Raw genomic sequence first — 23,056 nt, 5'->3', positions numbered from 1 at the left:
TTTTACTGTGCTTCAAATACATAGAAAAAATAGTTATAATATGGATCTTCAACTTTGCCATTCATGCTTCTATGCACATTAGGCTAGGTATTCCACTTGAAAGCATGAGCGTGTCTAGGCCTTTGAATGGCACATGCCATTTCTGGGAAATGTATCTATAGGCTAAGTATTGCTTTCTAAAAATAAGTACCCCCTTGTTTTAAAAAGAAGAAATGCATATTGAAGTAGTTTCATGATTTGATTTGTTTGGCATTATAGGAAGCAAGCTGGTGCTAAGTATTTTTAAATGGTTATGTAAGCAAGCTGAACTGTAAATCTTTTTTTTTTTTAAATATTTTTTTTCAATTTTTATTTATTTATGATAGTCACAGAGAGAGAGAGAGAGAGAGAGGCAGAGACACAGGCCGAGGGAGAAGCAGGCTCCATGCACCGGGAGCCCGACGTGGGATTCGATCCCGGGTCTCCAGGATCGCGCCCTGGGCCAAAGGCAGGCGCCAAACCGCTGCGCCACCCAGGGATCCCTGTAAATCTTTCTTCAGGAATGTGTATTAAGATTATGGAATGGGTGAAAGACTATTGATAGGGGAGAAAGTGGGTATGACTAAATGGATCTTTATGGCCCTATGATCTATCCTTTCCTTGAAAGTTTCTGAAGAAAAGTGGAAAAATCATTCTGTCGCATTCCTCCATTCTTGTTTTTAAAAGAACAAGTCCCAAGCCCTACAAATGGCTTGTACTGAACTTTCACATTTGAATTAAAGATTGTTAAACATGAAAAAAAAATAAAATCCTTTAGTCTAAATGGTTTTAAAATTAAAAACAAAGGCCTTGCTAAATGTATTATCCAGTTGCATAAATTGTGTGAACATCTGCCAATTTACAACAACTTTGAATATTTAAGTCTAGGTTAAATATTTACTCTGTATCCATGTGCCAGATATTGTCCTTAGTGCTGGAATACAGAGGATGTTATGCTTGCCCTCAGAAGGCTCAAATCTATACACTTACTACAGGAACTCATTCTATAGCCACCTTACAGTACCATAGTCCCAACTCACTGCTCCATGGCTGGCAAGAACAGAGTACAAAGATAGTGGAGAGAATGGTTGTCTGGGAGAAGGGATCTAGTGATGCCTTGCATTGAGGTGACATTTGAGCTAGAGCTTAAAACAGGATAAGTGTTTCATTCAGGAGACAATGATTAAGGAAGAAACAATATAATCAAAAGTATAAAGATCTGAAAATAGATGGTTTGTTCAGGGAACAATGAATGTCTCTGTGGCCTGGCCATAAGGTTAGATGAGCCAAGATGCCCAGTTTCAAGTTAGATTATAAAAGGCCTTTTGTGTCTTCCTAGGAGTTTAGACTCTATATTCTCTATAGTAGGGAAACACCAAGTTTGTGTGTTATTTGGATATACCTAGATATAAAAAAAGTAGATAATATGATGAACCCTCATGAACCCAACTTCAACAATAACTCATGGCCAGTCTTGTTTTATCATTGGCCCCTATTCTATCATATTTTGAAACAAATCCCATATAGCATACTATTTAATCAGTAAATATTTAACTATATAACTCATTAAGAAGTAACCAATATCCAGTTAATGTTCAGATTTCCAATGGTTAAATAACTGTTGTACTTTTAAAATTATAATAATCTACATATTGAAATTAATCGATATTTCTCTTAAGTCTTAATCAGTAGGTTCTTTATTCAGCTCTTTCTTTTTCCTGTTGTAGTTTATTGAAGGCTGTTTGTCTTGTAGAATTTGTACGGCTTGAATTTTGCTGAGCACATCCATCTCCTATTGCTAAACATGTTCCCCTGTCTCTGTATTTCCTGTATTGAATCTAGAAACTTAATTAATTCAGGTTTGTTTTTTGTAGAGAGACTACTTCATGGACGGTGGGTAGTGAGTTCTTTCCTCAGGAGGCAAATAATGCCACCTTTATCCATTAATTTCTTAGGGATTACAAAATATTGTGATTTGTCTTGCCTACTTACCAAAATTGAGGAATTCTACAGGTCAGGTCAGGGATCCATTGTGTCTTCTTTAAGTCTATTTTAGGACTAAGCTGACTTCTATTAGAGAGTTAGTATTTTCTGGCCAGTCAGGGCAAGAGATCTTGAGTTAATTACTGTTTATTATTTGATTATGCTAGTTATCAACTTTTTATTCTTATTTTGCAGTGAACTAGATTTTTGTGGTATTTTATGTAAAATTGTTCTCTATTAATGAATACATCTAGACTCTACACTTGCAATCCTTAAATAATTTTGATCAAAATAGAGCTGATGTGGTTCAGGAGATACATAAGCTCTGGAAAAAATTCTAAGTGTTTTTTGTTTTATAGGCTTCTCTCATCTCACAATGTTTTACCCCAGTCATATATCCACACGAGTGGGTCTCTGGACATTTCTCGAAAATGGGAAAAGAAGAATAAAATTGTTTATCCTCCACAGTTGCCTGGAGAACCTCGGAGACCAGCAGTAAGTTTGTGGGTAGAAATAATCTCTTGGGGCACCTGGGTGGCTCAGTTGGTTGAGCATCTGACTTTGGTTTTGGCTCAAGTCATGATTTCGTGGTCATGGGAATGAGCCCTGCATTGGACTCTGCACTCCGTGCAGAGTCTGCTTCATATTCTTTCTCCCTCTGCTCCTCCCCACTCATGCACGAGTGCTCTCTCTCAAATATTTTTTTTTTAAAGAAAGAATCTCCTAATTTTGATAAAGAGCTTTTACTCTTACATGACTAGCATTGATATACTGTTCCATGTGAAGGAAGGGAAAAAGTATACCTCAATTTGTGTGATCATTTGATCGATACAGAAGTTGTTCTACATTTATCTTCTTGGTAGTTTTATTTTTATTTATTTATTTTTGTTGTGGATAGGGTTTTTTTTTTTTTTTTTTTGTTTTACATTTTTAAAATTTAAGTTCAGTTTGCCAACATACAGTATAACATCCAGTGCTCATCCCATCAAGTGCCCTCCTCATTGCCTGTCACCCTTCTTGGTAGTTTTAAAAGATTGTCTGTTTTACTTATGTGTTTGCCTTGACCTAGCCTTCTTTTGGGAGCTTTAACTCTAAAACTAAGCTAATAACTTGAGGTATCCTGACAGATTTTTGACTCTTAAGAGGCTTGCTAATGCATTCTTGGTAGTGAAGCACGAGGGGTTGGCAAGAATGACTTAAACTGTAAACCATATTTAAATCATATGTGTGGTTTGCCAACATTTTAAATTTGAACATAGACACACTTAGTTGTGATTTTTTTTGTGTTTGTAATTCACGAAGCTTTGAACTAAGGTTTGAATTTAATCATTGAATTGCTTTCAGAGATACTGAATTTTATCTCATCTTTAGCTGCTTGGAATTCTTTTATCCTCCAAACTGCTTGTGAGAGTTCTAGCCTGAGATACAAGACTAATTTCCAGCTTAATGGGAATTTGCTGTGGAATACATAGGTATCTGTCACAAAGCTTAGACAAGTAATGACGGCATAAACAAGATGGTAACATTTAAATCCTTAAGAAAATAAACTGTGGTAAGTGCTTAGAAATAGAATTAATTATTAATTAATAAATATTAATAGAATCAGTAGTGTTAATTATAAGTCATTCAGTTTAGAAAACATCTTTTAAAGGCCTTTGGGATTTAAGGCTACTGTATAATCAGTATCATCTAAGTAATGTTATTTGCTTAGTTTTTATAGGAATTTGACAGCTTGCCTTTCATTAGGATTCAGTTGCCAAGTATTGGTCTGAGTTAGTACAGTTTTATGTTTTCTTTTTTTTCTTAGAGGAGTTAATTTGTTGATTTAGAGAGCTCCCACTTCTTTGGGGAATAAAAGAGAAAAAGATGCTAATAGTTCAAGTGTATAACTTTCTAACTTCCATATTTTATCTTACCATCAGAACTTAAAAGTTAGATTTGTGGCAGAATCTGTGCTAATTTTATAATTAACAATGTTTAGGAGGAGTGACATATTTTTATGAATATCATAAATAAAAAATTTCCTATTATTAATGAGCTTTGTTGAGCTCTTTGAATTTAGATTTTTTTTTAAAGATTTTATTTATTCATGAGAGACAGAGAGAGAGAGGCAGAGACACAGGCAGAGGGAAAAGCAGGATCCATGCAGGGAGCCCGATGTGGGACTTGATCCCAGGTCTCCAGGATCACGCCCTGGGCTGAAGGCGGCGCTAAACTGCTGAGCCACTTGGGCTGCCCCGAACCTAGATGTTAATTGAGAAAGACATCATGACATTTGTCAGGTCCAGAATCTAAAAGAAAAAATTTGTATTTCATGGTACTAGTCTTTTTGGCATTAAACTAAATGCACTTTAAGATATATCCCAAATGGCGGGATCCCTGGGTGGCGCAGCGGTTTGGCGCCTGCCTTTGGCCCAGGGCGCGATCCTGGAGACCCGGGATCGAATCCCACATCAGGCTCCCAGTGCATGGAGCCTGCTTCTCCCTCTGCCTATGTCTCTGTGCCTCTCTCTCTCTCTCTCTGTGACTATCATAAATAAATAAAAAAAAATTAAAAAAAAAAAAAAAAAAGATATATCCCAAATGGCAAAATTCAAGTAGTTAACAAGTAGATCACAGATTTTGTTTGAGTAATCCTCTTGGGAACAAATTATGACTTTTAGAAAATAACATTTTCCGACTCTAAATAGTGTTTAGTAAATTGACAGTGGTGCGTTTGTACCTGTTATGAGTGAAATATTAATGTCCTTCATTAAATACCTAGCTTAATAATGGAGTAGTTTGCATACCTAGCCACATAGTTCTTATACTGTCATTATGTGCAGCAGTGTGACCTTGTACTTGCCAATCTGCTAACTGCAAACATTTTAAAAACTAGTTTTATCCCTAATTTAAAAGGAGGTCAGATAGGGACACCTGGGTGGCTCAGTCAGTTAGGCGTCCAACTCTTGGTTTTGGCTCAGGTCATGATCTCAGGGACGTGAGATCAAGCCTTGTGTCAGGGTCATCCTAACAGTCTCTCTTCCTCTGTCCCTCCTACCTCCCCAGCCTCATACTCGCTCTCTCTCTTGTGCACTCTGTCTCTCTCTCAAATAAACGGATAAATAAAATCTTAGAAAAAAAATAAAAGGGAGTCAAATAATATTTACTGTTCTCATTCTGATATTCAGCATTGAAATATGAAGTTTTTTTTTTTAAGATTTTATTTATTTATTCATGAAAGACACAGAGAAAGGCAGAGATGTAGGCAGAAAGAGAAGCAGGCTCCATGCAGGGAGCCCTATGTGGAACTCGATCCTGAGACCATGGATCATGCCCTGAGCCAGGGGCAGGTGCTCAACCGCTGAGCCACCCAGGCGTCCCTGAAATATGAAGTTAAATAATAGTGGATCAGTAGTGAATAAATCCTATAGCAATAAATTAAAATGCATGTCACCAATTTAGGCACATTTAGGCCATTCCTATTATTTTTAAGACTTTTTCTAATTTAGCTAACATCAATTTCCAAATAGCGTATACTCCTGTAGACTTTATCTTACTTGTGGCTACATCAGGGTAAAGAAAATGAGCCAGAAAAAAATTAAATGGTTTTCTACATAATAGGCCTTGTTAATTTGGGCTTGAGTTTACTTTTGCACTATCTGTGAAGAAAGCTATATTAAATAAACTAAAAATATAGTGAGACTATATTAAAACTATTTGAACACCCATTTCTATAAGAGGATGTTTTTAATTTATGGATTAATTGACATACTGATAAGTCATACTTAGAAATCATTGTGTGCATCCTGGAAAGCTCTAGTTTGGACTTTTATTAGGCAACACTTCTTTTTTTTTTTTTTTTTTGAGTGAGAGTGTGCATGGATGGGGAGGAAAATTAGGGGAGAGGGGCAGAGAGAAAAGGAGAGAGAGAATCTCAAGCAGGCTCTATGCCCAGCACAGAGCCCAATGCAGGACTCAATTTCAATGACCCTGAGATAATGACTTGAGTCAAAATCAAGAGTTGGATGCTTGAGAGCCACCCATGTGCCCCATTAGGTCATAATTTTTTTTTTTTTAACGATTTTATTTATTTATTCATGAAAGACACAGAGAGAGTGGCAGGGACACAGGCAGAGGGAGAAGCAGGCTCAAGGCAGGGAGCCTGATGCTGGAATCGATCCTGGGACCCCAGGATCACGCCCTGGGCCAAAGGCAAGTGCTAAACCACTGAGCCATCCAGGGATCCCAGACAATTTTTTTTTATCGTTTAGTTATATGCAAAATAAATTAGTTTCTTTGGAAGTTAGTGGTTTAGACATTTTGCAACTTAGGCTTTCATTTCATTTGAATAACTATCTTGCACATTAGATCCTAACTTTATCTAATTTACTGTATAGGTTGGTTAATAGTGACATTTAACTGAGCCTTCTGATCTCTCTTTGCCACTTTATCTATTTGCAATGATAGGTTTGTCTGGCTTGTGTTTAGAAAATGCCTTTAGACATTGCACCTGCCTAAAGGAAATGTTGAGCTTTTTGTTTTAAAAGAAAATGATTGAATAACTTTTCTTTTTTGTTAAATACTTGATTCCTTTTTTCCCCATGCTCTTGCCAGGAGTACAATATCTTTGTTACAAAATTTGAAGATAATCATATACAATTCAGGTTTGGAGATAGCCCACTATGAGAAACCAAGAATTGAAGGGTTTCTTACACAAAAGATTTTATTGAGTGTATTAATTTTCACAGATGAATATTATCAGTCATGACAGTTCTTCTTTCCTCTCCAGTGCTCCCCTGGACACTTTATTGCTGAAAATGTAATTAGGCTATTGCTACAGTTTTCAGTCTGTCAGCTTCTATTGGAACTGAAATGAAATCTGCTACATATTAAAAGATGGCCCCTTGGGAAAACTCTGCTGTTTCTCAGGCATTTGAAAATTTCCAGCAGAAGTCAGAATGTTAGCAAGTTCTGAAGTCTCCCTTGCTATTGTTTGCCTTGACAAATGTTTTCTAATTATTTTAAAGGAGCAATATGGTGTAGTAGTGGAAAGAAGTTGGGTTTTACAGTCATAGGGGAACTTTAAAGATACACTTACCAGACATTGTGTTAGGCACTTCATATACTTCTCTGTATGGCACTTTGACTTCCAGCTTTGTCTCTCACAAGCTTTGCAATCTTGGCTAAGTCACTTGATTTGTCTGATTTTTTTTTTCCTGGTTTTTACCAGGGAAAGGATTATTCTTTTAAAAAATTTTATTTATTTGAGAGAAAGAGAGTGAGTGAGTCGGAGGGGAGAGCAGGGAGAGAGAGAGAATCTCAAGCAGACTCCACACTGAGAAGGGAGCTCAATTCAGGGCTCAATCCCATGATCCTGAGATCATGATCAGAGCCAAAACCAAGAGTATGATGCTTTACCACCTGAGCCATCCAGGCACCCCTGTAAAAGGATTGTAAAGTGTTTTTTCTCCCAACTCATAGAGTTAGGTCAAATGAAATAATGGGTTTAGAAAGTACTTTGTGAACTGTAAATTATGTAATGGATGATTGATTAAACATTTAAATGGGATATATTTACTACTCTAAAGAGAAGATAATAAAAACTGATATTTACTAAGATCTTACCAGGTTCTAGGCACTGCAAAATGCTTTCTTTGCATAGATTATTTTCTTTAATTCTTACTATATTTTTATGAGGCTGGTACTATTATCTTCATTAAAAAAAAGAGGAAGCTTGGGCAGAGAGGTAAAAGAGCTTGGGTTCTGTAGCTTGTAGAGAGTAGAACTAGAATTCAGACCCAGGCAGTCTGAGTCTAGGACCTTTGCTCTTGCTCTTGACCAGACACTTACAATATCCTGTGAAATCTGTTATTTTGTCCATTTCACCCTATTCTCTTATTCTCTCCAATAACAGGAAACTTTTTTTTCTTATTGTACCTTTTCTTTTGTTTCTTTAGCCAGCTAAATGTTTTCATTTAGATCTTTTACTATTCCTTTGGATAGAAATGTTACAAATATTGGCACGATGTGGCCATTCGTAGTTTCTGTTACTGTCTTAATGATCTTTTTAACATAGTGAGACTGGAAAAATACAACTTAGTGTATGTAGAGAAAAAAATCTCCAAATTCTTAATAATGTCATTATTTCTTGTGGCAACATTTTCATTAGGCATAAAAAGTTAAAGCTTTATTAACAGTGTATGTTATTATTTTGATCAATTTGCTAACTTGTTTTTCCTTTTCCCTATTTGTAAGGAAATCTACCATTGTCGAAGGCAAATAAAATACAGCAAAGACAAGATGTGGTATTTGGCAAAATTGGTAAGCTAAAATGACATTACCATATAATACTTAGGAAAAGAAGTATTTGAAATTTCCCCCACAATTTGAATTTTCCTCTGCAATTTGAAAAATTGAAAAAAATCACCCTGATTTTTCCAGAAAGTGAGGAATATAATTACAGTTTCAGACAGTTGTTAGGTAATACACGAATGATTTGCTCAGAAATGAGTGATTCTGCTTAATTTTTACCTTTTTTCTGAGGAACTAAATCACATTGGATACATGGATATTAAGAACAAAAGCACTGTACTCTGTAATCTGTACTCTGAGAGAATGTAGGAAACAAGCTTATTTATCTTAAAAGTTGATTCAAAAAAATAAAGTTGATTCAAATTTCAAAACCATTGCTTTTTAAGATTTTCCCCAGGAGAATGAAATTTATCTATGAGAGAAGACAAAGCCCCAGATATAAACATATAATACACTTATCCTGCAAAAAAGATGGTCTTTCATACCTAGTGTGATGCTCGCCACCCTGTGTTCTCTCATGTCTGCTCTCAATATTACTAAAACATTTATAATCTCGGTTCTCAGTTTTATGGTTAAAACATTTAAGTTTGATTTTGACTTAAAAAGGGTTGCATCTGTTCTCAAACTTTTCTTCTCTGCCTACGTTAGCTATTTTTATTTTTTTAAGTCAGAGCCCCTCCCCCAGTTTTATTGAGATGTAATTGACATATAACTAGTTAGCTATTTTTAGAAGTTATTTGTATTATGTAAGGCTTTTGCTTTTCACTGAAAAGGGAACATTGACTTTGTAAACTAATTTATCTTCTCTTATCTGTTACCCTTTAATTCTAGATACGAGGAATGTCCATTGACCAGGCTTTGGCTCAGTTGGAATTCAGTGACAAAAAGGGGGCCCAAATAATTAAAGAGGTAAACTAAGATTTGTAGGGAGGGAGTGCATAGCTGTTTTGCTGGTGTTAGTAAGCTCAGCCTAAAGCCTGAGTTCCCTGCTGTAAGTACATAGTTCATATAGTACAGATTTAAGGCATTCAGTTTTATTAATGTCCTCCTTATACCTTAGGAATGTTATAGTCTTAAGTATATTTTTTCTCTGGAGATGCTTTTATTGGCACCAGACATTTATTCATTTTTTTTACTATTTGTCTATGAAGTGATAAATCTTTGTTTTAATGATTTGGGACTTGATATGATTTTTTTAGAAGATTGATTTGTTTTTTTTTTTGTTTGTTTGTTTTTGGTGACTGCTGTTTTTTTGGTTAATTCCACAATTGAGAGCTTATGATTTTATAACTAATCGAGTTGGAAAGAGCACTTACCTGGGATTCAGGAGACTTAGAATCTAATCTTTTCTGTGACAGTTTCTATTGTGATGATGGGTAAAACACTTAACCTGTCTGGTACCATTTTTCTTATTTGTAAACTGGATGGAATTGGATTAAATGATTTCTAAAGACCCTTCTAGCTCTGAATGTAGCTAAGTCACTACATACAAATGTGCTAATTGGTACTCATGCTGACTTAATTCTAGGTACATGGTATGTTTTTTTTTTTTTTTAGGTATATCAATTTTATTAATTTTTTCAGAGAGCCAGCTCCTGGTTTCTTTGATCGGTTCTATTGTTTTTAAAGTTTGTATATCATTTATTTCTGCTCTAATCTTATTTACTTCCTTCTGTTGGCTCTAGGCTTTGTTTGTTCTTTTTCTAGCTCCTTTAGGTATAAGATTAAATTGTTTATTGAGTTTTTTCTTCCTTGAGGTAGGCCTATATTGCTATGTACTTCCCTCTTAGGACTGCTTTTGCTGCATCCCAAAGGTTTTGGACTGTTGTGTTTTCATTTCTTTTCCTGTTTTTAAAAATTTCTTCTTTGATTTCCTGGTTGACCTATTCACTGTTTAGGAGCCATGTTGTTTAGCCTCCCTGTATTTGTGGTGTTTCCAAATTTTTTTCTTGTGGTTATAGTCTTTAGAAAAGGTGCATGGTGGGATTTCAGTTTTATTGTGTTTGTTGAGATATGTTTTGTGACATAATATATGATCTATTCTGGAGAATATTCCATGTGTATTTGAAAACAATATATATTCTGTACTTTAAGATGTAGTGTTCTGAATATGTCTGTTAAATCCATCTGTTCTAGTGTGTCATTCAAGGCCATTGTTCCCTTGTTGATTTTCAGTTTAAATGATCTGTCTATTGTTAAGAGGGATTTAAAGTCCCCTATTGTTACTGTAATATTATCCTTTAGTTCCTTTATGTTAGTTATTAATTGTTTTGTATATATGGGTACTCCCATGTTGGGTGCGTAAATAATTACAATTGTTATAGCTTCTTATTGTTATAGCTTCTTATCCCCTTAATGATTATATAATACCCTCGTCTTTTTTTTAACAGTCTTTGTTTTAAAGTCCAGTTTGCCTGATAAAAGTATTGTTACTATGGCTTTCTTTTGAGATTCATTTGTGTGATGAATGTTTTTCCACCTCTCACTTTCAACTGCAGATATCTTTAGGACTAAAATGGGTCTCATATAGGCAGCATGTAGATGGGTGTTGTTTTTTTTGTTCATTCTGACACCCTCTGTCTGTGATTGGAGTGTTTAGTCCATTCATGTTCAAAGTAATTATTTTTTAAAGTAATTATTGATAGATATATATTTATTGTAATTTTACTACTTGTTTTGTTGTTCTGGAGATTTTCTCTGATCCTTTCTTGTCTTTGTCACTTCTGATCTCTCCTTTGTGCTCAAAGAGTTCCCTTTAATATTTCCTGCAGGGCTGGTTTAGTGGTCATGAATTCCTTTAGTTTTTGTTTGTCTGCAAAACTCTACCTCTCCTATTTTGAATTATAGCCTTGCTGGATAGGTATTCTTGGCTACAGATTTTTCTTATGCAGCACAATAAACATACCATGTCATTCCCTTCTGACTTGCCAAGTTTCTGTTGAGAAATCTCAGCTAGCCTTATGGGTTTTTCCTTGTAAGTAAAGGACTTTTTTGTCTTGCTGCTTTTGAAATTTTTTATTTTTCACTATATTTTCCAAATTTAAATATAATATGTGTTGGTGTTGACCTGCTTTTGTTGATTTTGATGGGAGTTCTCAGTGCTTCCTGGGTCTAGATGTCTGTTTCCTTCCCCAGATTAGGGAAGTTTTCTGCTATTGTTTCTGGAAATAAATTTTCTTCCCCCTCTTCTCTCTCTTCTTGGACTCCTATAACACGAATGTTGTTTTGTTTGATGGAGTCACTGAGTTCCCTAACTCAATTCTTGTGTTCCATAATTACTCTTTCTCTCTTTTGTTCAGGTTCATTATTTTTCATTATTTTGTCTTCTAGGTCACTAATTTGTTCCTTTTCTTCTTCCAGCATGCTGTTGATTGGATCAGGCCTATTTCCAATCTCTTTTATTGTATCTTCATCTCTGATTTTTTTTTTTTTAATTCTTCTATCTCTGTGCTAAGGCTGTCACTGATGTGTTCCATTCTTTTCTGAGGTGCAGTGAGTGTCTTATAATCATTGCTTTAAATTCTTCATCAGGCATGTTACTTATATCTGCTTTGTTTAGATCTCTATCCATGGCCTTATCTTGGTCTTTTATTTGGAATAAATTCCTCCATCTTGGCATTCTATGTAAGTCTCTGCCTTCTTCTGTGTTAGAAAAGCCAGTTATGTCTCCTGTTCCTGAAAGTATTGACCTTATAAAGAAGAGACCATGTAGTGCCCAGGGCCTAGTACTTCAGGAAGTGTCTGTGTGCTTTGTGTACTCTGCTGTTGCGTTCTGGCTGTTCTGTCCTTTGAGTCACCTGCAGAGCCTCTCCTTTTCTTTTGTGGGCCATATTTCATCCCTTGCTTGAATGTGGCAAGTTCTAATTAGATATGCTCTGGTCTGCTTGTGAAATGAGACCTGTTACCACCTCTGCTGGAACTAAGGCCCTGCAAAACTCTCTGGTCAGGAGACATGGTATGGGCAGGGGTTTGTGCTGGTCTTCTGGGGGAAGGGCCTGCCAGGCTGGGTCTGAGGCAAGCTTGACTGAGAGGGGCAGTCCCACCAGAGCACAGCGGATTGGGGCTTGATGGAAGCAAATTAGGCAGCCAGTGCTAGTGCTGAGCTGTTTCAAACCCTCAGGTGTCTCTGAGTTCATGCTGAGGGGTAGGGAAGGAAATGGTGCCAGCCATCTCCTTTGTTTCCAGAGGTCTCTATGAACACTGCTTCTCAAGGAAGTGCTCGGAGAAGAGCGAATGATCTTCCCACTGGAGGTCCTAGGTGCTCTTCCAATCACTATTTCCATGATGCCTGCCCCTGGGATGTTTGCCTGCCTTCTCTCCAAGAGTAGTGCAGTTCCCCCGTGGGGTCTATCCCTATCATGCCATGCCTGCTGACCATTAAAACTCCAGGCTTTAAGCCCCCCACGGCTTGTAAGAAGTCACGAAATTCAGCCCCTCTTGTTTTCCAAGCCAGTGGTTATGGGGAAACATTCTTGTTCATTCCTCCATGTGCTCCTCTCTCACTCTTATTTACAACCATGGTTCCCTTTCCTGTGCAGTACCTGAAATCCATTTCTCCCCTAAACCATGTCCCTACACTTCCTATCTTCCTTGATGTGGATACATGATGTCCTTTTCAAAAAGCTGGGTTGAGGACATCTGGGGATATCAGTAGTATTTTCTACATTTCAGTTAATTCTCCCTTAAAGCCAGATATTTTTAGTTTAGTAGTTCACTAGTTGAGATTGATGGGTTCAGGCTTGAAGAGGTTCCATTGTAATGCCTATATTTAATTTAGTTCAGAATGCAGTTACTAAGTATCTTTTGTGTACTCAACTTTGTATTGTATTCTTTATCTTTAAATGAATGAAAGATCTGTTTTTTTTTTTCTTTTTCTTAAAAGATTTTATTTATTTGAGAGAGAGTGTGTGCATGAGCAAGCAAGGGAAGGGGCAGAGATAGAAAGAGGGAGAGAGAATCCCAAGCAGACTCTGCTGAGCACGGAGCCTGATGTGGGGCTTGATCTCATGACTCTGGGATCAATACCTGAGCTGAAATTGAGAGTTTATGCCTACCCAGCTGAGACACCCAGGCTCTCCATGGTTTCTGTTATTTTGACAATTGTGCTGTTTTTAAAAATGTGTTCTGGAGCAGGTTACCTTAATTCAAAATATCTACAGAGAATAGATTTAATAATTATTCAAATTTTCAAGTATGATTTTCTCTACTTGTTTGATGTTTAATGGTTATTTTGGATCCAGAGTTTAAGAATTTTTCAGTAAGATTTAGCTCTTAAGCCTCTTGAACTTTTTAATGAGTCTCTGACTCAAAGACATAATGTTCATCATCAAGGGTACTGTTACTATTAGTGTTGTTTCCTTTTTTTTTTTTTTTTTTTTACACAGAGAGGAAAGAGAGAGGCAGAGACGCAGGCAGAGGGAGAAGCAGGCTCCATTCAGGGAACCCGACGTGGGACTCAATCCCGGGTCTCCAGGGTCACGCCCTGGGCTGAAGGCGGCACTAAACCGCTGAGCCTCCCAGGCTGCCCTGTTGTTTCCTCTTTTACAGCTCATATATCCCATTGTACAGTTAGCAGGATGAGCCATGTTGCCTGCATTTGCAGTTCTTGTCTGAGGGAAGAAAGCTCAGTGCATCCCTTCCCCTCAGTACTGTTATCATTTAATGTTCTCTTTTAAAAATTAACTATAAAACAGAGGCATGTGATTAGCTGTCGTAGTGATAACAAGAAATGAGATATTTAATTCTGTTTTAGCTCAGGGTCAGCCATATCAATGCCTGTCTTTTCTTTGTTTAAGATTCTCTTAGAAGCACAAGATATGGCAGTGAGAGACCACAATGTGGAATTCAGATCCAATTTATATATAGGTAAGATATTTAATATTCTTAGCATTGGAAAATGTCTTCCAATAGTGATGCCAAGTTCATTATCTAACAATAGTCTTTGATATCTAACTACTTAAGACTGGGTTTGCCAGTGAAAATTGCTGATAATAGCTTATTCTTCTGCCTTCAGCATGCTAATGTTAATCTGTTATAAATGGTAATAACCTCACTGCTTTATTGTTACCTGTTCTGTAATGCAAGTGAGATCATGGAACCTATTGCTAATAATTATTTAATAATGGATACCAAAATGATGGTACTTGGAGTAGTCCTTTAATCACAATAAAACTAAGAGGGAACAGAACTGATTTTTTTAAAATGAAGGAGGTAAATGAAGAATCACATGTGGACTTTAAAAAAAATCTGTTTATAATGTGCCAAGCCAGGTGCCTAATCCATAAAGGTGTCCCGAATTTAACCTTCCAATTACCAGAATGGAAAATCTGTTGAGTGGTAAAAGCCAAGACGCAGATGACCCAGATGTGTTTGTTTCCCTTTGTTATTACATTCTGAAGCATTATCTCAGGTTTTCTATGCTTGTTCTATATCAAATTAAATTAATGTAAGTGAAAATGCTTTGGGAAGCATGATGCTCCGTATAAATGTAAAGGATTTTTTTTTTCTAGAAAGAGATCAACGCTTGTTACAAACCTCCCTTACCCCCTCCCAACACCACAGTCAAGTGGAACGGTAGGTGGAGTTACTGTTTTCCTTTCACTTCAGCAGCAATTACTCCTAACCTCAGCAGTTTTGTAATCAAACAAAGATGTTGATGTCGAAGCAAAATTTTCTCAATCTGCCAAACCTATGTATGAGAAGAACTGAAGATCTTTTAAACTCATGATACAGGGGACTGCTGCTTTCCAAATAGAGAAGAGGCCAAATCATTATGGGAGAAATCAGTTGTGCATTATGATTTTTCAACAATTAGAGTAAAAACAAATCATCCAAATTCTACTTTATCATGTCACTTCAGTCCTAACTGGAGATACTTATTTTGGTTAAGTTAAAATCCTACCTCAGCTCACCTGGAATTGATGCTGGCAGCCACACCTACTCCTGAAATTCAAATGAGTTATGATTTTCAATTGAAATATCTTATTTTAAAGCTGAATCTTGTATAACTGATTATATTCTGATACATGCATAGATGCAGAGAGAAATCAAAATGGTATCTCAGAAGATGCAGGGCCATAGTAGTTACTCATAAGCTTTTTCTTCTGAGAGAAGTATGAATAAATAATGCTGGGAGGGCCCAGAATCATTGGAAGAGATGAAGTAGATGAAGAACAAGACCATTTGCTTAAAACCTCTTGGTGACCTTTCCTTTTTTTAAGACTGAATATCAAATCCAATTTAATTAATTTTATTCATTTTCATAAGAATAGGATTTTCTTAGCTGACAGACAAAACTTTGTAATGGAATTCAGATACAAATGAGATAGAATTTGTCTTTAAATCCTTTTCAGTAATTTTAGTAAAGTGAGAACGGGTGAGGAGCTTTATCCTGTCTTCCCAAATGAAGGAGCAAAGTCCAATGTTGCCATTGAGCAAAAATAAAATTAACCAATCCTTATGCACATTTCTGCTGAAAAATCTCTACTGCACCTGCACCCTTTTTTCATCCAGTTCTGTGTAAAAATCTCTTTTCTTGAGTAGGGCTAATAAGTTTGGATTTGTCTTATGATTATAAAAGCTCATTTGCTAAATATTTTGCTGCCAAATTCTTTTATGAAGAGTAAAAAAAAGATGAATACCCTCAGGAAGATGAAGTATCTTACCATCACATGTCAGACATTTATCCCTGTATTTGCCAAAGTTCCCTGATATGGGGTGCCTGGATGGCTCAGTGGTTGAGCGTCTATTTTCTGCCCAGGGCCTGATCCTGGGGTCCCGGGATCGAGTCCCACATCAGGCTCCCTGCATGGAGCCTGCTTCTCTCTCTGCCTGTGTGTCTGCCTCTCTCTGTGTTTCTCATGAATAAATAAATAAAATCTTAAAAAAAAACAACAACAAAAAAAACAAAGTTTCCTGATAATCATTTGAGATTATTAAAAATACAGATTCCCAGAACCCACCACAGACCCACTGGATCTGAAACCTCAAGGGAGAGGCCTGGGGAGCTGTTTAATAAATATCCCAGTGATTCTTACCTATAAAATATGAGAAACTCCTTTTCCTCCTTGTATTCATGGAAAAGACCTAGACTAGACATTTCATTCCGTAGATTAATGTCTTTTAGAGTTTTGAAAGACTAGTCACATGTTGGCTACAATTTTGGCCCAGCAGTGGCTCCTCAGTCTCTTACATAAGTATGGGCATTTCAAGGGAAGTACTTTTTTTGGTAGCATATGTTCTCATTATATGGTAATTCCTTCAAATGCCTGTCATCAGTCTAAAGCTAATACCTGGTGTTGCATGACCACAGATTTTGAAAATTCATTTCCTTTTCAAACTTATAATGATGACTAATGGCACTGTGAATAGACCTTAACAAGTGGACATGGACTAATAAAATGTCACTGCTTAGTGATTCATGGCATCTAAAGTGATTCACTTTAGAGAATGTGATTGACTGACTTTGTAAATCAGTCTTCTGGGCTAAGAGTGATGAAGAGAGAAGAGGGTTTCCAATTTTAAAATATCAGGATTCACATTTCCCTAAATACCAGTAATAGGAAATATTGACAATATTTTTAATATTCTTCATACCTGTTGGGTATCATCTTTAGATGAGCACCATCTTGGGCATACTTTACACTGTTCTCATTTTTGAGATATCTTAATGTTTTTTCTTTGATTCAGAAAGTATTTGAGTACCTTCCATGTGCATACTGCCCACGTAGTTAGGGATGGTATATCTTATTAAAGCAATGTAAAACATTTAGCACACATAGTTTTGTTCTTTGACAGCAGTAGTCCTTTAGAAATATACATAAATTGTTTTTTTCTGAGTGGGAACAAACCATATACATTATTAATACTGTATGTACTTGGAAAACTTTGAAACTTATTTTAGAATTTGAGCAAATTTACGAGGTAGCTATATTGGAAGAAAATGATATTAATTAGTAGAGGTTGTATTTCAAAATCATTTCTGTTCCTTGTTGAACGTAAACTTTGGGGGCAATACAAAAGACCTAATTGGTTGAGGAAATGACTTTTACAGATTAAACGTGAACACTTATACAAGATAGTATATAGTTTGGGACCAAAAAGAGTAATATGTGTAAATAGGAATAGAGAAGAGGATGTTAGTATTGGTTAGAAAAGTCATGTAATTTTTCTAGAACAATTTGGCTTTTGAAGATAGGTGTCTGGGTATCCAAAAGAGTGTCCAGGAAGAAAGGTTTTCAGAGTGGAGTAACCACATGAGCTAGGGCACATAGGTTGGAATGAGCAGTGATTGTGTGGTCCAGTGAGTGAAACAGTTGAAGGAAGCAGAGAGTTGACCTTGAGCAGATAAAACTGAAAGGGTGGATTGGGCCTAGATCCAGAGGGCTGAACAGGACGGGCTGTGGAATTTGGTTTTCATATTGAAGAGGAACCACAGGAAGTTTTGGGGTAAGAGATTTATGTTATTAAGGCAGTGTTTTAAGACTATTAACTATAAAGCAGTGGTTTTGAGATTGTGCTGTGGGGTCTCCAAGGGTGAGGCATAGGGCAAACAGAAGAGCTCCTTGATATCTGGGTCACTGCTGCAGCCTTGGAGTCCAGGATGGAGCCTGGCACCTCACAGGAACTCAGATATAGTTTGTGAGTGAATGAATGGGACAGTTTTGGATCTCTCCCTACTCGTATTTCAATTAGAACAGATGATTCTATACAAAAGCAGTTAAAATCCCTAACATACAGAATTAGTGTGAGAGACTGAGGAGGAGAGACCAGAAACCAGTTTGGAATCTATAATCCTCTAAGTCCTGATTTCATTCAAACCTCATAGTGGCTATGTTGCATATTCCCATTACAGTGTATTAAAGAATTCTGGTGTTTCAGAATAATTAATGTTTTTGTTTTGACATAAAAAATGTGGTATTATGTGCCACAAGATAGGCAGATGGTATTTTATGGCTTTAGGATGAAATCATGACTAGCATTTGGCAGATATTGACATTTGCTCTTACGTGTTTGGGGGAGATGGAAAATGGTAGTTAACATTGACCCTGAGAGGCAGATCATTGTGCTTGGATAGGTTATGTAGTACGGCATAGTTACCTAATTCAGATACTGTTTTCACTGGAGTAGTGTTCCTTTTCCTCAAAGTATTTGGAAATGGGTGCTCAAGTGGAATAGAGTTGCAGTTTTGGATAGAAGCAGCCACTGTGTTTGTAAAATGCCTTTTAGAAGATTTCTCCACTTTTCCTAGTGTCATTGTGTTTATTTGTAGGTTTCCTCCTGACAGATGGATCTAGAGGAATTAGTGGTACTTCATTCTAAAGTGATTTGTGTAATTTGGCTTTCTCTTTGGAAATCTTAAACACATTTCTTTAGTGCCCAATGATGAAGTTGGTATAAGGACAGTAGTTCTTTCCTTATCTCCCGGAGGCCCTAGGCAGTTTTCTTAATCACTTTCATCCTTCACTTTCTCTCTGGCCAAGCTAGGATGTTTATGCTGAAACTCATTTCATGAGAGGACTGTAGTTAGAGGGTTGTCCGCGGTATACTTTGATGCAGTCCTTATATTTATAAAGTTACGTCACAGTAAGAATGCAGTAAGAAGGGTGAGTATTGAAGTGGATTAATTTGATATGTCTTCTGTAGGTTTTGGCTTTTAAAAAAAAATGTATTTATTTTTTTACATTTTTTAAAAATTTAAATTCAATTTGCCAACATATAGTATAACAAACACCCAGTGCTCATCCCATCAATTGCCCTCCTCATTTCCCATCAACCAGTTACCCCATCCCCCACCCACAGGTTTTGGCTTTTTATTTATTTATGTAAATTAAATTAAATTAAATTTTAAAAAGATTTTATTCATTCATGAAAGAGAGAGGCAGAGACATAGGCAGAGAGAGAAGCAGGCTCTGTGTAGGGAGCCCGATGTGGGACTCAATCCCAGGACTCCAGGATCACATGCTGGGCTGAATGGAGGCGCTCAACCACTGAGCTACCCAGGTGTCCCAAGGTTTTGGCTTTTTAAAGGGCTTATTAAATTAACTCAAGGAGTAACTGACTAAAATTCAGAAAATAGTAGAAAGTGGTTACTCCTCTGATTTATTGTGGGTAAAAACTGGTGAAAAGATTTCTTCTTAACTAGTATTTGAAAAATTTCTTTAAATTTACAAAGTCAGACATTGACGTGCAAAAAATTAGGGAGGGGAGATGAGGGAGCTCTTGTGATGTGGGAGTTCCTAAAATTGACCACAAAACAGAATTACTGGGGGAGGGGGATTGGTGTTGGTTCAGAATGTAATTTCCAAGACCCACCCCAAATATAGTAAATTAGAATCTCCAGAGATGGAGTCTTGGCATCTGCATTTAAAATATGTTCCGTGGGTTAGTCTGATGTAGCCAGAGGACCAGCATTTAGGAATCTTTGGTTCCAGGGGCTTCTCACCACAGTTAGAATGAAATGAAAATTCTTTACTTCGGCCTTCAGGACTCTCAGTAACGGTGCCTTCACCACTGGTCTCCTTCCCTGTTTGTACCACTTTTTGCCTTGTTTACTGTGCTTCAGCAGGCTGATCTTTTTTCTGTTTCTAAAACAAGCCAGCACACTGATCAGAACGGCTAAAATTAACAAGTCAGGAAACAACAGATGGTGAGGATGCAGAGAAAGGGGAACCCTCTTACACTCTTCGTGGGAATGTAAGGTGGTGCAGCCACTCTGGAAAGCAGTATGGAGGTTGAAAAGTTGAAAATAGAACTGCCCTATGACCTAAGAATTGCACTACTAGGTGTTTACCCCAAAGTTACGAATGTAATGGTCCGAAGGGGCACATGTACCCCATTGTTTATAGAAGCAATGTCCACAATAGCCAAAATATAGAAAAAGCCCAGATGTCCATTGATAGATAAATGGATAAAGAAGATGTGGTGTACACACACACACATACACACATTACACATATTAATCAGCCATCAAAAAATTGAAATCTTACTATTTGCAATGACATAATGGAACTAGAGTGTATCATGCTAAACAAAACAAATCAGAGAAAGACTAATCCCATATGATTTCACTCATGTGTAATTTAAGGAACAAAACAGATGAACATAGGGGAAGAGAAGGAAAAATAAGATGAAAACAGGGAGGGTAACAGTCCATAAGAGACTCTTAACTCTAGAGAGCAAGCTGAGGGTCATTGGAGGGGAGGTTAGTAGGAGATGGGGTAACTAGGGGATGGGCATTAAGGAGGGCATGTGATGTAATGAGCACTGGGTGTTATATGCAACTGATGAATCACTAAATTCTACCTCTGAAACCAGTGATAACAGTATATGTTAAGTTGAATTTAAATAAAAAATAAAACAAGCCAAGCACATTCCCACCATTGGGTCTTTGCACTTGCTTTTACCTCTCCTTGGAGTACCGTGCCCCTAGATATTTGCATAGATGATTCATTCTGGTCTTGGATCAAATATCTCTTCCTCAATGATGCCTCTTGACACCGTCCAGTCTGAAGTTGCCCCCAACACCCCATCAGTCTCTATCACATCACTGTTTTTATTCATTGTACTTGTCACTAACTGGAATGATCATGTTTATTTTCTTTCTCTAGAATGCTGCATGAAGGCAGGGCCCTTGCTAGTCTTGTTCACTCTTATCCAACACCTAGGATAGAGGTCCTTAATAAGTACTCAAGAGATACCTATTTTGAGACAAATCTCCTCACACCACCAAATGAACTCATGTGGCCTTAGAATCCAGTTAAGGAAAGGACAAAAATTGCCCAGGTGATTGAGCTATAGTCTTGTGGATGTAATCATTTCCTGTAACTCTCTTTGTCTTCCCTGTCTAGCTGAATCGACTTCAGGGCGAGGCCAGTACCTGAAACGCATCCGATACCATGGCAGAGGACGCTTTGGGATCATGGAGAAGGTTTATTGCCATTACTTTGTGAAGTTGGTGGAAGGCCCCCCGCCTCCACCTGAGGCACGGAAGACAGCAGTCACCCATGCCAAAGAGTATATTCAGGAGCTCCGCAACCGGACCATTATTCACACTCTGTGATGGGGGATTCAGACTCTACAGTGTATATATTTTGCCATTTATTTCTTAAAAACAAACAGATTAAAGATAAATGCTTTTTATGACTTGTCATTGAGTTATTGCAATATGAAGTATAATTGCTTGTTTTATATGAATATGTATAAGGCTTTGCCCATCTTTTTTGAGCCTCTGGGTATATTTGTGCATTTGCAACTTGGAAGGGGAAATCAGCTTTAAACAGTAACACTACAATTCAGAAGGCTTTTTTGAATACCTTTGGAAGGGAATGTTAACTTTCCAAAAGCAGGTGGCAGTTTTGATACTGGACTTGAGTAGAATGTTACAGAATAAGAAATACAGAATAAGTTATACAGAATAACACTTATTCTTATGCAGAATAAGTTCTTGTTTTACTTGATCTTCTCGGGACTGGGGAGGAGGTGGTGGAGGAGAGCATAGCTACATGTATTTTAGGGCATTCTGTAGTTCTGTTTCTACTTTCACTGTTGGCATAGGCCGGTGGGCAAGACATTATTATATTTTCCTTTACTGCTTTAGCAGTGACTTGAAATTACAGAAGTTTATTAGATACATTAATCTAGAACTCCAAGAACCCTCTGAGAAAGTTTTCTTCTAGTTAAATAAAGACTGTTTTCATGTCTCCTTCCAACAATGCTTTCTATTGCTTGGTTATCTTGTTGAGGATTGATTCATTTTTCAGAGTAAATTCAATTACCTAGAGAAGAATTGAACCAGTCTGAGCATTGCATTCTAAAATAAGGCAGTAGGTGGCACTCATTTACCTCTTATTAACAGAAAATTGTTAGTATTAAGTTGGAGTGTTCAGCACTACCTGGCTGTCATTGATACAAGTGTTTTCACTTACAAGAAGCCCTTGGTCCACACCCCTAGTCCAATGCTACTCAAACTTTGGTATACAGAGGAGGACCGTGGGGTACTTGCTTATTATTCCAGTCTTCTGGGTCTCTCCCACATGACTCTGATTCACGGGGTCTTGTGAGGGGTGAGTTTCAGAAGTCTATATTTAAAAAAAACAACAACAAGGACTTCTGGATGATTTTGTTTGTATGGAACCGCACTTGAGAATACTCCTCTAGTCTGAAGAATGTGGTTATAGTGCCATGTTTTAAGATGGCATTAATGATTGCTACTATTTACTGGAACCTCATTATTTGCCGAGCTCTGTGCTAGTATTTTTCATAACTCTTCGTAGTATCCTGCAAACCAAAGGTATTATTTTGTCACTTTATAAAGGAAGAAACTAAAGCACACAGAATTCAAATAACTATTTCAGTGTTACACAGAGTATAAAAATATTGGAGTGATGATTTTTTTTTTTTAAAGATTTTATTTATTCATGAGAATACACAGGAGAGAGAGAGAGAGGCAGAGACACAAGCAGGCTCCATGCAGGGGCCCGCCATGGGACTCAATTCTGGGTCTCCAGGATCACACCCTGGGCTGAAGGCAGCAGTAAACTGCTGAGCCACTTGGGCTGCCCTGGAGCAATGATTTAAAGTAGGTTTCTAAAGTACCTGGTTCTGTCTACCTAATGAATATACAGGTGGGTTTTTGTGCTTCTCCAGTTAACCTGTGGCGTGGTTGAGAAGACAAAGGGCTCAGTGGAATAAACCACTAAGGCTTAGGACAGATTCATTCTGGGTCCTAAGGTACTGTGGCATGGATTCATGGAAATAGTAT

General features: G+C 37.1%; 1 protein-coding gene across 4 annotated transcripts in view; it reads left to right on the top strand.

The window, feature by feature from the left end:
- MRPL22 (mitochondrial ribosomal protein L22) overlaps nucleotides 1-21,438 on the top strand; it is a 38,536-nt gene extending 17,098 nt beyond the window's left edge. For 2 of the 4 annotated variants that reach the window (XM_072824397.1, XM_072824395.1), the window contains exons 3-7: nucleotides 2,361-2,496; nucleotides 8,239-8,304; nucleotides 9,127-9,204; nucleotides 14,091-14,160; nucleotides 21,144-21,438. In XM_072824397.1, the coding sequence (XP_072680498.1) occupies nucleotides 2,361-2,496; nucleotides 8,239-8,304; nucleotides 9,127-9,204; nucleotides 14,091-14,160; nucleotides 21,144-21,355 (562 nt within the window). In that variant the 3' untranslated portion in view covers nucleotides 21,356-21,438. Of the gene's footprint in view, nucleotides 1-2,360; nucleotides 3,554-8,238; nucleotides 8,305-9,126; nucleotides 9,205-14,090; nucleotides 14,161-21,143 lie in introns of those variants that run through there. The other 2 variants (XM_072824399.1, XM_072824398.1) reach the window with 2 other exon arrangements.
- The last annotated feature ends 1,618 nt before the right edge of the window (nucleotides 21,439-23,056 follow it).

The sequence above is a fragment of the Canis lupus genome, chromosome 4 (genome assembly GCF_048164855.1).
Source record: "Canis lupus baileyi chromosome 4, mCanLup2.hap1, whole genome shotgun sequence".
NCBI lineage: Eukaryota > Metazoa > Chordata > Mammalia > Carnivora > Canidae > Canis > Canis lupus.
The sequence above is the reverse complement of the archived record's forward strand: the minus strand, read 5'-3'. Positions and strand labels throughout refer to the sequence as shown.